Genomic DNA, 14,863 nt, shown 5'->3' with positions numbered 1-14,863 from the left:
CACAAAAGCAGAGTATAAACAAACAATATTGCAATAAACTTGTCAATTATAACATTGTTCCTTCAAAAAAAATAAAAATTAAAAAAAAAGAAAAAACAAGAAAAGAAAAAAAAAGAGAAAAAGAGAGAAGAAGAAGAGTGAAACAAGAAGAGAAGAGGGAGAACCTTCCTTCCAGTCTAATTTAATCATCACTGAAAAAAGACCGCTCCAGGTGAGATGGTGTCAGGTGCTGGTCGGATCCGTAATCCAAGTGCTATTTGATCAAGAAGAAAGTGACCGTTTCACGACTAGAAATGTCGCTTACTCATTAACAACTTGGTAATGAGTAAGCGACATTTCTAGTCGTGAAACGCGTCTACCTGCTGTCCTATGTCTCACAGTTTGGAATTTTGATGCCTATTTTTGATGTGGAATAAATATACTCCTGTTTGATTTCACCTCGGAGTGCGGTCACTTTCTTCTTGATCAAAATGTAATCATCAACCAAATAATTCCCAAATTTTAAATACCATTTCTCTTAAATTTATCATCGATCGACGTCAATTTTATAATGGGAGCTAAGCTTTTCCCCATTGCATGTTCGCCTTTTACCACATAGCCAAAGGTTCCGTACTGATAAGCAGTTCCCATGTTGACACACATAACGTATCTCTAATCCATTGTTACCATACATCTTAAATTATTTAGCCATGGATTCCATTTAACTCCAAATATTTTCTTCGTCGAACTTATAGTAGCCATAATTTTTTTCCATCTCGCATTGCTGATTAAGCAATGCAACCACATCAGATGAAGTTGGTACCTCCTGGGAATTCCATCTTCTTGTAATTAATAGTTTTGCCGCTAATAAAAGACGTATGGTCACTACTCGATACTTAAAGGGAATCTCACGTACATTTAAATGTAGGATCGCCATCTCAGGACTTGGGATTATGGGTTTTTTTCCACAACTTCTGAGACCATAGTAAATATTTTGTTCCAAAATGCACTAATCGATTTACACTCCCAAATTGTATGGTATAACGACCCTTGTTCACCACATTCTCTCCAACATAAAGCTGAGGTTAAGGGATAGAATTTAGACAATTTAATGGGAGTCAAATACCAAAAATGTAACATTTTTTGATATAATTCCCAGTGATTGATACATTTTGATAAAACATATGTAACATTAAACGCTTTTAACCAACTGGTATCGGGAAAAGATTTCCCCAGTGCTTTCTCCCATTTTAAGACAGTTGTGGATTTAGAATAGGTATTATGCTTGTTCAATATATCCAAATTTCTATAGTCTCTGCCAGTTTCTTCTGGTCCCCTGTTGTCTCCTCCAGTCTGCTCCACTATCCTATCTCCTTCAGTCTCTCACAGTCATCCATAATCTTTCCCATCCCCCTTACAGTCTTCTCCAGTCACCTCCAGTCTTCTCTAGTCTCCTCCTGTCCCCTCCAGTCTCCTCCAGTTACATTCAGTTTTAGCTAGTCTCTCCCAGTCCCCTTGTTTCATCTCAGGTCTTTTCCTTTTCCCTCCAGTCTGTTCCACTCTCCTGTTCCCTCCCAACTCATCCAGTCACCTCCAGTCTTCTCTAGTCTCCTGGCCCCTTCAGTCCTTTGCAGTCTTCTCCATTTTCCTGCTGACCTTTCCAGTCTGCTCCTGTCACCCCATCTTCCCCAGTCACCCATAGTCTCCTCCATTTTTCTTCCCTCACCTTCAATCTTCTCAAGTCTCCTTCAGACTCCTTTCCCCTCTAGTGTCCTTCAGTCTCCTAGAATTACTTAGTTTTATCCAGTCCTTCTGAGTCCCTGCCAGTCACCTTCAAACACCTATAGTTTTCTACAGAAATATCCTTCAACTTCCAGACACCTCCAATCTCCTCCAGTCCAGTCCCACAATCGAATTCCGTCCAATCCATTCCAATCGATTCCCATATAGTCTCTTCCACTTCTGCAGTCACCCCCAGTCTCCTCCAGATTCCTCCTGCCGCCTTCAGTCTCACCTCATCCCTTCTCTTCAAGTCAGTTCCAGTCTCTTCCAGTGACCTTCTGTCACCTTCAGTCTCCTCCTATCCCTTCCAGTCCCCTCTTGTCCCATCCAGTTTCCTGCAATATCTACCTTCTCTTACAGGCTCCTCCAGTCCTTTCCAGTCTGCACCTCCAGTCTCTTTCTGTCCCCTCTCACCATCTCTGCTCCCTTCCATTTTATTCTTATCTCCTCAGGTCTCTTTTGGCGCTTTTCCATTGCATGGAACCGAACGGTTCGGCTCGCTTTTGTGCTTTTCCACTGCTGGTACAGCATGGTATAGTGTAGGAACGGTTCGGTACGGTACGGAACGGCGGCGCTTTTCCACTGCATGGAACCGAACGGTACGGCTCTCAAAAACAGTACCACCTCGATTGTGGTTCCAACAGGTACCATACCCGGTACCATATCCCACAATCCTTTGCATGCAGTCACTACTAGCCACTGATTGGTCAGAGAATCCCACCCACCCCGTTGTTATCCCACCCACTTAACTTTAGTACTACTTTAGTGGAAAAGCAAACCATACTGTACCGTACCGAACCGTTCCAACACCGTACCATGGGGTACCAGCAGCGGAAAAGCAAACTGGGCCAAGCAGGGCTCAATAGAGCCGAGTAGAGCCGAGCCAGTATTTGCAGTGGAAAAGTGCCATTTTAGTCCCCTCTAGTCTCTGGTTCTATTCAGTCCCTTCTAGTTTTCTCCAATCTCCTTCAGCCCTATCTAATCTCAACCAATCACCTCCAGTCTCCTCCAGTCCCCTACAGTCTCCTCCTGTTTCACCAAATCTCCTTCAGTCTCTTCCAGTCCCCTCCCATCTCATCCAGTCCCCTCAAGTCTCTTTTATTTTCCTCCAATCACTTTCATTCTCCTCCAGTCTCCTCTGTTCTCCTCCTGTCACCTACAGTCTTTTCCCTTCTTCTCCTGTCCACTCCTGTCCACTCTAGTTTTCTGCAGTCTGCTTCCTGTCCCCTCCAGTGTTCCAATCTCTTGGTCTCCTCCTGTCTCCTTCAGTCATTTCCAGTTTTCTCGAGTTTCCTGCAGTCTACTCTAGTGTTATCCGGTTTCCTCCTGTCCCCTCCAATCTTTTCCACTTTTTTCCTGTCACCTCCAGTCTTTTCCAGTACTTTCCAGTCATGTCCAGGCCATTCCAGTCTCTTCCTGACCCACCCAGTCACCTCCAGATTATCCAGTCTACTTCTGTCTTCTCTATTGTCCTCAAGTTTCTTCAGCCACCTCCAATCACATCAAATTACCTCCAGCCTCCTCCTACCTCGCCCAGTCACTTCCAATCTTTTCCAGTCACATTCAGGTGAGTCTAGTGTTCTCCAGTCACCTCCAGACACGTTTAGTCACTTCCAGTCCCCTCCAGATACCTACTGTAATTTAGGCAATTCTTGTTTATTTTTTCTTACTTAGCAGTTTTTGTGTTCTGGGGTGAAAGATAATGGTGCCATCACTTGATGAGATATTCAAAAAATAAATAAATTTGAACTTTCTTTGTACTAAACCCTAAAGCCCCTTTTACACCTATTTTTATGTGATAGCAGATGGCAGTTTCCCTAAAGAAATTCTATTATTACAGCATTTACTTTCATTTTATTACATCAGCATTGTAATAGTAATATTAACCACTTGCCTACTAGGCCTATTTTTGACATTTGGTGTTTACAAGCTAAAATCAGAGACCCTAGAGAATAAAATGGGATTATTGCAATATTTTTTATCACACCGTATTTGCGCAGCGGTCTTCCAAACGCAATTTGTTTGGAAAAAATTCACTTTTTTTAATTAAAAAATAAGAATCCAGTAAAGTTAGCCCAATTTTTTCCCATATTGTGAAAGATAATGTTACACCGAGAAAATAGATAACCAACATGTCATGCTTCAAAATTGCGCATGCTCACGGAACGGCGACAAACTTTGGTACTTAAAAATCCCCATAGGCGACATTTTAAAAATTTCTACAGGTTGCCATCTTAGAGTTACAGAGGAGGTCTAGGGCTCAAATTATTGCTCTCGCTCTAATGATCGCGGCGATACCTCACATGTGTGGTTTGAACACCGTTTACCTATGTGGGTGGGGTTTCCGTATGCGTTCGCTTCTGCGCGCGAGCTAACGGGGACAGGGCGCTTAAATTTTTTTTTTTTCAACTATTTATTTTATTTATTATTTTTTATTTTTACAACGTTTTTTTTTTAAAAAAAAAATTATAATTTTAATAGATTTTAATAGAAATAGGCACGACAGGACCTCTTTTTTGTGAGATCTGGGGTCAAAAAGTCCTCAGATCTCACAAGTACACTAATAAAGATATAAAAAAAAAAATGGAAAAAAAAAAAGGGACCTTTAAGCTGGTTGCTAGGCAACAACGTTTGCCATCGCTCTGGTCCTCCAAGACCATAGAGTCAAGTGAGGGCAAGCTTGCCCTCACTCGACATCCTGTCTGTGAGGATCCGAGACCCGATGCCGGCGGGTCCGGTAAAAAGGTGCCGGCAGGGAAAAGGACCGGGACGCGGCAGAAGGGGGGGGATTTCTGTGACTCAGCAGTGACTGGTCACAGCGCATAGTGACGGGATATATCCTAGAATTCGAGTGTGGGATTTTTCACAAAGTAAGTTTACAAACTTCAAGATCATTCAGAAATAATAAGACAGAAATGCAGAGGACAGATTCCCCCCTCCTCCGAGGAGATATGTCCTACAGCAGATTCAACTCAGCCTCTCTCATTGAGCCTTGTTGACACCCCATCAATGTTTCTCCTTTTGCTCTCTTCTTTGACCTGGATATGTGGGAACTTACTCTGGGATTGACTATCAAACTATGCCCAGTCATGCAAACCAAGCCGATATTCCTCAATTTTATATACCTTCTCGCCTACTTGGCTTGTTACATCGTTGTGGCAAGGTTTATCCTTTCATGGTTTCTATTATGCTGTACTGATACCCAGGCCGGGTGCTAGACTATTTTATGCCCTAGGCAAGACCAGCTACTTGCGCCCCCCTCCCCCCCCCCCAAAAAAAATGGAAGGGGTTAAAAACTCCTCTATGTGACCCTGATCTGATGGTTCCTCCATGTTATGCTGTCATACCCAGTGACCCCCATATTCCTCCATTTCACACCCAGGGACCCTAATGTCCCTCAATGTCACACCAAGGGACTTTGATGTTTTTCCATGTCACACCCTGGGACCCCAATATTACTCCATTTCATGCTGTCATACCCACTGACCCCGATGTACCTCTATGTCAGATCCTGATGTTTTTCCATGTTACATTTGGGGACCCTGATGTTCCTCCATGTCACACCTGGGGACCCTGATGTTCCTCCATGTCACACCTGGGGACCCCAATCCCCCATGGCACACCCAGGGACCACAATTCCTCATGGCACACCTGGTGACCCCGAACCCCTGTTAAACGCGGTGGCTCCTGGTGGAGGGAAAAGCAGCAGTTAGAGAGCTCCACACGTCCTTCATCACCAACCTCCTCAGACCATTCTGGTGCCTCGTCGCTTCTGCCCCAGTAAAGGTTCCGCCCTCCAGTGCCGAGCTCTGGCTCAGGTTCAGCTTTCCTCTGCTTCCTGCTTAATACCGACCCAGGGAAATAAACGGCTGCCTACCAGCTCAGTGCAGAGAGTCACTTCCTGCCGCTCAGCTCCACTTGAAGAGGATCATCATGCAAGCAGCACTCTGGAGGGTTCCTTTCTTGCCTTTTGGGGCCCCTCCAACAGTGGTGGAAAGCCAGGGCCTGGTAGTTCCACCACTGCCCAAGACACTTGGCATCTTCCGCTATCCCATCTTCCCCCCCCACCTCCGCCCCTCGCCTCAGCTCACAATAATCATTCATGATGGAGAATTTATGATGGAGAGAGAGTGCCGACTCCTGGCTGCGCACCTAGGTGGCAATGCGCCCTAGGCGGCTGCCTAGTTTGCCTAGTGGAAGCACCGGCCCTGCTGATACCTACTCATTCTTAAGCTATGATATATCCTCTCTTGTTTTTGATGCCTAATTCCATACCGTTATATGTACTTGTTTGAAGCTTATTTATCCTTGTTGTCACAGACATTATTGTGTATTTCCTGTATACTGTTTCCTTAACATCAATAAAGATATTATGGGAAAAAAAAAAAAAGGAATGCAGTAATAGCAATTCTATATGGAAATAAATGTATAATTTACAATTTTGACCATAGATTCAGTTTAGGTTTATTATTAGGGAATTAAACTTATTGAGCTTACAGAGTAGCCATATTGATAATTATTCTGCAGCTCATTGGTCTGATTTCTGGCACCCTACATGCCACATTACACAATGAAACCACAGCCTGTGTATTATATTTCCACAGACATTCCTCACAAAGACCTGGTGGGGGAAACTTTCAATGGACAATGGCTTTATCCAACTTTTGCTGTGTATGTTGTTTTTCCCACTCATCTACAGTAACCTCATCACCTACAGGTCAGTCTTCCATCATTTCATACATTAAAGTGATTTATGAATTCTGGAGTATACTGCTGTCCAGATGTCTGGTCTATGGAATGCCAGACTGTTTGAATATCAGGGATGAAAGGTCTGCCAGTGCCTTAGCAGGTGGATGGTTAGCAATGATAGATATTGCTGGGATTGGGTCCCAGGGCATGCAAAGCACTTTCCACATATGTCATAATACTGATCATTAATTGGAAAACTAGTGAGAATAACACATCAATGCTTGTTAGTATTCTTACATATTTTTTTTTTTACTTTCGGCTAACTGAACTAATCTTGCAATAAAGTCAAGGAAACCAACCTAGTTGTATATGAATGTGCTTTTAACAAACAAGAATTCTACATATTCCCATCTACTTACAGGAAAACAAAACAGGTAATAAACAGCCCATACTCAGACTGGTCTGTGGTAGTAAGCGGGGTACCCCAGGGCTCAGTCCTGGGACCAACCTTGTTCAATTTATTCATAAACAGCATTGAGGACGGGATCAGTAGTTCTATATCAGTTTTTGCAGATGACACAAAATTGGCCAGGGCAATAACTTCACAACATGAAGCAGATATCCTACAGAATGACCTGGACAAAATAACAGAGTGGGCTACGACATGGCAAATGAGGTTTAATGTTGAGAAGTGTAAGGTTTTGCACTTGGGGACTAAAAACATAAAAGCACAATACACCAATACACGTTAGGAGGGGAACCCTTGGGGGAATCAAAAATGGAGAAGGATTTGGAAGTCTTGGTTGATGATAGATTAGGCAACAGCATGCAATGTCAAGCGGCAGCTGCCAAAGCCAGCAGAATATTAGCATGCATAAAGAAAGGGATGTATTCCAGAGATAAGACTGTAATCCTTCCACTTTATAAAACTCTGGTCCGACCGCATCTTGAGTATTCTGTCCAGTTCTGGTCGTCAGTCCTCAGGAGGGATGTGTTGGAGCTGGAGAGAGTCCAGAGAAGGGCAACTAAACTGATTAGGGGATTGGAGGACCTTAATTATGAAGAGTGTCTGCAATCGCTTGATTTATTCTCCCTGGAGAAGAGACGCCTGAGGGGGGACACGATAGCAATTTATAAATATCTCAATGTGGATCTCAGCTTTGAAAAAAAGCTGTTCAGTCGAAGGGATTGCATGAGGACAAGAGGGCATACAATGCGATTAGAGGAGAAGCGTTTTAACCTCAGGCAACGTGGGGGGTTCTTTACTGTTAGGGCTACAAGATTGTGGAATTCTCTACCACAAGAGGTGATTTCTGCAGGAAGTATGGTGGCTTTCAAAAGACTCTTAGACTTACATCTCAAGGATCAGAACATTCAGGGCTATGTGAGATGATTACAGCCACACACACCTACACAGGTTGAACTGGATGGACTATTGTCTTTATTCAACCTCACCTACTATGTAACTAAAACATGTACAAAGAGCAACAAATATGCATAAATACACATATGCATACAGTATGCTACATATCTTTTCCTACCAAATGCATTGTTATATTTAAAACATCATCTTTTATTTTATAACATTAAAACATAGTAGGCGCCCAAGACGACTACATTTAAAAGAACAACAGATTATGTATGTAGCACCCTCCTAAGTAGGTGCTAGGAAAAGTATATGGGTGACCCTGTCTGCTTATCAGGGGGGCCTGATTAATTCAACTAGGCTGTCATGTGTTTCCAGGTGTGTCTGTTGAGCTTGGGGAGTCTCCCCACTGTATCCAATAAGGGCTCTTGTTAGACGGTGGAGGAAACCTAACCAATAGCACACCAGGGCTTATATCAGTCCCAGTGGGCGGAACCTGCTGCAATGCACCCTGGGATGGGGTATAAGTCTGAGGGGAGCACATGACAGAGTGTCTTTGGCGGGAAGCAGAGTCCCAGGAGGAGGGTGACGGCTGTCTCTCCTCCTGTCAGTGTGAGGAAAAGTGTCCTGGGCAGTCGGCCTAGAGGGGAAGGTTGAGCTGGGCTGCAGAAAGGGATCCAGTGTGCTGTGGACCGAGTGGGAGCTGCTGGGAAGAAGTTTTCTGGAAAAACAGTATTGTGAGTACTCAAAACTGCCCAGGGGTCTGCCTAGGATAGGGGACCACTCCAGAAGGTCAGAGAGAAACGGGAGCCAGCTAACCAGTAGAGAAGGCTTAGAAAAGGGGGTGCCAGTGTCTAAGCCCTGAAGATAAGAGAGTGAAAGGGGGCGCCGGTGTGTGCCCTGAAGTGTTCAGCAGTGCAGCAGTTAAACAAGTAGCTACCTCAGCAAGGAGTGCTCGGGGGGCTCTAAGAGGACTTTTGTCACATGAGGAAATAGTCAAAAGTCAGTTCAGCGTTAACAAGCGTCAGCCGGCGTTGACCGGCATCCAGACAGCGTCAAGCCAGCGCCAAAAGGCGTTTTTCAGTTGTCCCTAGTAATTTGTGTATAGTTGTCCCACTCATCCCTTCTCCCATCCAAGTTCAAAATAAATTTAAAACCCAAAGATACTGGACTGTTTCTTGTCTCAGTGCTCACACTTGGAGAACATGCCTAAATGTGCTGTTGTTGTCAGCGGTAACTTAGGTGGACCCATATCCTGCAAAATGGCTGGGAATCCTGCTACATGTAATAACAATGTCCTTATAGGGTTTACATGTGAACACCTATCTACATTCAATCCACCAATTGAGGTAAGTATATCCTTGCTGCTGGTCGGTCAACACGTTTCGCAATTTGCTTCCTCAGGAGCAACAGCAGGTGTATCACATCCTGGAATTATGCATTACAGTAAGAGGCATACTCATGTCACATATGTCTGGGGGCGGACACAGGAGATTAGCATCTCGGCATCTATTTCCTATGTTGTTGAATTTTCACTCACGTTCCCTTTAAAGCGGAGTTCCACCCTGGGAAAGTTTTTTTTAATGAATGTATTGTCCAGCGCTGCCATTTCAGGTGTGGGCAGCTTGAAGCCAGCGCGATCCTCTTCTGCGTCCTCTTCCGTCTTCTTCGGTCCCACAATGCACTGCATCGGCCCTGCCTTCACTTCTGGTGCGGGTGCGTCATCCCTGCACAGCTTCTGGGCATGCCCAGAAGCTGTTTAGCAAGGTATGACAGCGCCTGCACCGGAACTGACGTCGGGGCCGGTGCAGGCGCATTGATTCCTGGGAGCGATGACGTTCAGCTCCCAGGAATCATTGCAAGCCAGGAAGTGACGAATCGCCGTGGCCGCCGAGGGGAGGAAGAGGAAGTAAGGTAAGTATATGTTCTTCTAAACAAGGTAAGTAAAAAAAAAAAAAATTGCGATTATCCATTTGTTTTTCAGGTGTCCCGGAGCAAGAACTGGAGCAAGAAGATAGAGGTAAGTATAATTTTAGGGTGGAACTCCGCTTTAAGTTTGCTTAATCAAAGATATTGCCTGCCTGGGACATGGACGGATCGGATCGTTTTCCCCACTACTGAGGGCTACGGTAAGCAGGGAAAACGATCAGGAAGCAGTAGAGGGGGGGGGGGGGTTCACCTCTCCCGCCACCCATAAAAATGAGTCTGTGACGAATCCGCCACTGGGACAACTTTTATGTGAAAGAGGACCTCTCTCCTTTTAAGAAAATACTGGGGTTATGGCAGCTATCTGCTGCCATAACACTGGTATTTAACGTCAAATTACAGACGTGAAACTGCTGCGGGGGGGGGGGGGGTCCGTAAGTGGTTAAGAAAACAAAAAATGATAGCCGAGAATATCAAAGGTCACTCCGGTTCTACAAGGGCATAGAGCCAAGTGAGGGACATCTTGCCTTCACTTGACTTCCTGCCCAGCTGTCTGCCGGACCGGATAGCTTGTGCTTTACTGAAAGGTGCAATAAACCTGGAAACAACTGGTAAGCAGCTGAGGGGGCACCTATGAAGGCGATCCCGTGGCCAATCCACGAACCCAACCACTTTATATGAAAGCTGGCCGACCAACAAAAATAAGATACCGGGGGTATAGCCATAACTCCGGTATTTGACATAAAAAAAATGACATACATTTACAGTTAGGCAGTCAACAAGTGGTTATATGGTATTGGAACTCACTCACTTATATTGATTTGATATACTTTTATGTTACTCATAGAAACATCGGTCTGTTATGGTCTCTCAGGCCCTGAGGAAGCCTTGAGCGAAACGCGTCGGCTTGCTGGGGACCTACCGTGACCGAATCCAGCTTGAGACCCATCTTCCACCTTATACAGGCTTTGTTTTTTGGCTTAAATCCCTTTACGGGATATGTTTCTATACCAACAGTGACATTATATGTTTTGATTTTATTTGTATGTTAGTTTGTTGCAATCATACATGCATGGTAGCCCATGCGTGTTTTTTATTCTTTATATATCAATAAAATGTATTTTTGGTTTTATAATCAGTTTTGTCTCTGATCCTTCTACTCCCACTGGCCCGCAAAGCCCCGCCTTTTCTATCCCAATGTTTTTTCATTGGTTATATGGTATTGGAGGTAATGCACTAGGCATTTTTACCCTCCTTTATTTTCTTACAGAGCAGGTAAATATTACATGAAACTGGCAGTTGTCATTATTTGTAAATTGGTTTAAAAGAAAAAAAAAGATGGGCTGCTCAGTCTAAAATGCCCAGGCCTAATTTTTGTCCCAGTCTAGGCCTTGGCGACACCATCAAGTGATATCCAATCATGATGGCGTCACCCCCATCCATGACTGTGCCCGAATAGGCACTGACCACATCATTGACCGTAAGCAGCCATCCCAAAACTAGCCTGCCCTACAGGGCGCTGGGCAGGCTAGACGGTGGGAGGTGACACTGTAGCGGTGTGCCCCTTTATCCAGATGCAGGTGCAAGTCCCTTTAACTCAATTCCCCACAATCCTCTGGGCTCCCAGCATCCCCTGAGTTCCAGGACACGCCCAGGGAGTATAATTGCCAGCTCTGCCCAGCTTCCTGTGCTCAGAGAGATCCTGCCTGATGGGACAGCAGTGACTGGGCAAGTGAGCTGTCTCCAGGTGCTGGGTCCTCATTCGATCAGTCTGGTGTGTGGGCCACCAGCAGTGAGCACAAGAGCACGCAGCATCTATCCAAGCCCCAGTCACTGGAGAGGACTCTGTCTGTTACAGTCCATGTGGAGAAGTTGTCCAAGCAGTCGGTTGGTTCTATCTACGGCCCCCAGAGCCTCCTGACCGAAGTCAGCATCAGCAGTGCCAGTGTGAAGTCTGTGCCAGCAGGAAATCCCCTCAGCTCACAGTCTGCTGAATGAACGAATAATCTATGGAACACGTGAGAATCTTCTGCTCTTTATCCTATCGGTAAACTGAGCTCAGAGCACTCTGCTGCCATCTAGTGGCCATTAGTAGAACTGCAATAGAATTGTTTTCATGTGCCTGTTTCTCCCTTCCTCATATTGCTGTTTTGTACTGCAAATCCCTGTCCACATGATCTCCTGTGTAATCTATGTTCTACACTGTTAAGTAAAGTAGAAATTGCACATCACCACTGGTCTGATCATTTGGCTGATACCATTACATAACACTACCATGTTTTATCGCGCCAGGTGACACCAACCCTACTGACGCCATTGGTTTTACCATGTATTACCATGTAATATTTGGGGTCCTGTATAGCCAGTTGCAGTTTAGCAGCCCAGAGGAGCTCACTTGTCTTCTCAGACATGCCAGGCCTTGTAGATATCACCAGATTGGCCAATTATTGGTCCAGGACTGATCTCCAGATTACAGAAGCCGTTACAGATGAGGAAATAATTTCCAATGCATCCTAGATTAATAGTTAATAAAATGTCTTAATATGCACTTAATATTGCTCTATTCCAGACAATTCTACCTGTGCTTTTTTTTTCATCTAGGAAAGGCTTCACAAATTCCCCATCTTTCCTCAATGCAAGTCCAAATGAGCTTATCCATCAAGATTCCAGAAAAAAATCAAAAAGGTAAGGCATAGCAGAGAGAATCTGTTATTATTTTACAAACTCATGATTAAAGATTATCAGTGCTGAAACTGACAGCTTTTATACGTTTTTTATTTTTCAATTAGCCACAGAACTGATTAAAAAAAAAAAAAATGACCTGATTCCTCCATCCAAGTTGCTGCAGCGCTGATCGTTGAATTCTGACAGTGGAGGAATTCCCACAGTCAGAATACAATAGCACAGCAAGGCTTCCCCCACTGTCATGATACACCAATCAGCTACTGATCCAATGAAAATTTTCCAACATTCCTGTGCGACAAGAGTCAGTTGTAAGATTGACTTCTACTGAGCGTAAATGGCCATGGATATCAAATGGATGAATCAAAATTTAGCCAGTCTCTGCTGAACCAGCTGGATTTTGATCCATGTATGGCCAACTTTAGGTGCAGAAGGTTTTTTTTTTTTTTTTCTATCTAATTGCATTCAATTGCATTCAATGCATTAAGATAAATAACCTTCTGCGTGCAGCAGCTCCCCTCAGCCCCCTTAACCGGTTGCCGACCGCCGCGCGTCTATATACTGCGGCGGTCAGCCCCGGCCAGGCAGAGTGACGTATCGGTACGTCACTCGCCTGTCACTGACTTGCGAGCCTATTTCACAGACAAGTCAGTGCGTGTGACCGGCGGACTCGATGTCCGCCAGTCACACTGCGATCGCTCCTGTGAAGGGAGAAAGACAGAGCAGCTTGTGTAAACAAGCTGCCTGTCAGTTCTCCCTGTGTAAAAGTGAAGATCTGTCCGTTCTACTATGTAGAACGGTTGATCTTTGCTTTTACACCAATAGGAATGTACCTACACAGTTAGAATCACGCCCCTAGGACACACTTAACCCCTCCCTGTCCAATAAAGTTAACCCCTTCCCTGCCAGTGTCATTTTTGCAGTAACAGTGCATATGTATAGCACTGATTACTGCAGTAATGTCACTGGTACCCCCAAAAGTGTCAAAAATGTCAGTCAAGGGTACGATCTGTCCGCCGCAATGTCACAGTACCGAAAAAAAAATCGCAGATCGCCGCCATTACGCGTTAAAAAAAAAAAACACCAAAAATGACAAAAATCTTTCCCTTTGTTAGTAAACGCGATAACTTTTGCGCAAACCAATCAAAATACGCTTTTTGCGATTTTTTTTTACCAAACATAGGTAGCATAAAACAAATTGGCCGAAAAATGTTAAAAAATTTTGATTTTTACTTTTTTTTTTGGGGAATTTCATATAAAAAAATGTGAAAAATATTGTTATTTTTGCAAAATTTACGCTCTTTTTTTGTTTATAGCGCGTGATCAAAAAATCGCACAGGTGATCAAATACCACCAAAAGAAAGCTCTGTTTGTGGGAAAAAAAGGACATCAAATTCGTTTAGGTACAGCGTCGCACGACCGTGCAATTGTCCGTTAAAGTCACGCAGTAAAAAATCACAAAAAAACCCCTGGTCCTTTAGCAGCCAAATCCTCCGGGGCTTAAGTGGTTAATACTTACCTGAGACCCCTCTCTTTTTTTTTTTTTTTTTCTTTTTTCTCAGGTAACAAGTGGAGATTAGGCACGATCTCCTAAAGGGAGTGCTCTTAATCTCAGCTTATTACCTGTATAAAAAGACACCTGTCCGCAGAATCAACCAATCAGATTCCAATTTTTCCACCATGGTCAAGACCAAAGAGCTGCCCAAGGATGTCAGGGACAAGCGAGACCCCTCTATATCCAGCGATGTGCACGAGTGCCATGGCCATCTGGGACTCAACCTCCTGATTGGCTAAGACACACCAGCGGCGCCATTGGCTGTCAATCAAAGTCAGTTAGCCAATCAGGAGAAAGAGGGGATGGGGCTGAATCCCGCCTCCATGTCTGAATGGATACACGGAGCTGCGGCTCAGCTCGGGTGCCCCCATAGCAAGCTGCTTGCTGTGGGGGAACTCAGCGGGAGTGAGGGACCAGGAGAGCTGTCGTGGGACCCAAGAAGAGGAGGATCTCGGCTGCTCTGTGCAAAACCATTTCACAGAGCAGGTAAGTATAACGTGTTTATTATTTATAAAGGAAACAAAAATGAGACTTTACTATCACTTTAAGCTTAAGCTGTGCAATTTCCATATGATGTTATAGATGAGACACATCATTAGAGCTTTATAAATGCCGGAGGACTAACTGACTCCTTGTATGTAGCTACATCATTATCATCATCTTTACCATCTCTCAACTGGGGCAGGATCCATACATATCAGCCTTCTACAGCTGTCAATATCTGACACCTATAGCGCATCCGTAAAGTATTCACAGCTCTTCACTTTTTCCACATTTTCTTATGTTACTGCCTTATTCCAAAATTGATTAAACTCATTAATTTTCCTCAACGTTCTACAAGCAATACCCCCATAATGACAACGTGAAAGAAGTTTGTTTGAAAT

At 44.2% G+C, this 14,863-nt stretch overlaps 1 protein-coding gene across 1 annotated transcript in view; it reads left to right on the top strand.

Moving 5' to 3' along the window:
• The window catches only part of LOC309548319 (transient receptor potential cation channel subfamily M member 2-like), a gene marked incomplete at both ends in the record, with an annotated part of 196,068 nt that overhangs the window by 82,932 nt on the left and 98,273 nt on the right, over window positions 1–14,863 (top strand). Inside the window, 2 exon segments of the mRNA XM_082248258.1 lie at window positions 6,366–6,478; window positions 12,344–12,427. Coding sequence (XP_082104384.1) covers window positions 6,366–6,478; window positions 12,344–12,427 — 197 coding nt within the window.

This window comes from Pelophylax lessonae (assembly GCF_965119305.1).
Source record: "Pelophylax lessonae genome assembly, chromosome: 2".
Taxonomy (NCBI): domain Eukaryota; kingdom Metazoa; phylum Chordata; class Amphibia; order Anura; family Ranidae; genus Pelophylax; species Pelophylax lessonae.
Note: the sequence above shows the minus strand (reverse complement) of the source record. Positions and strands in the feature narration are given on the sequence as shown.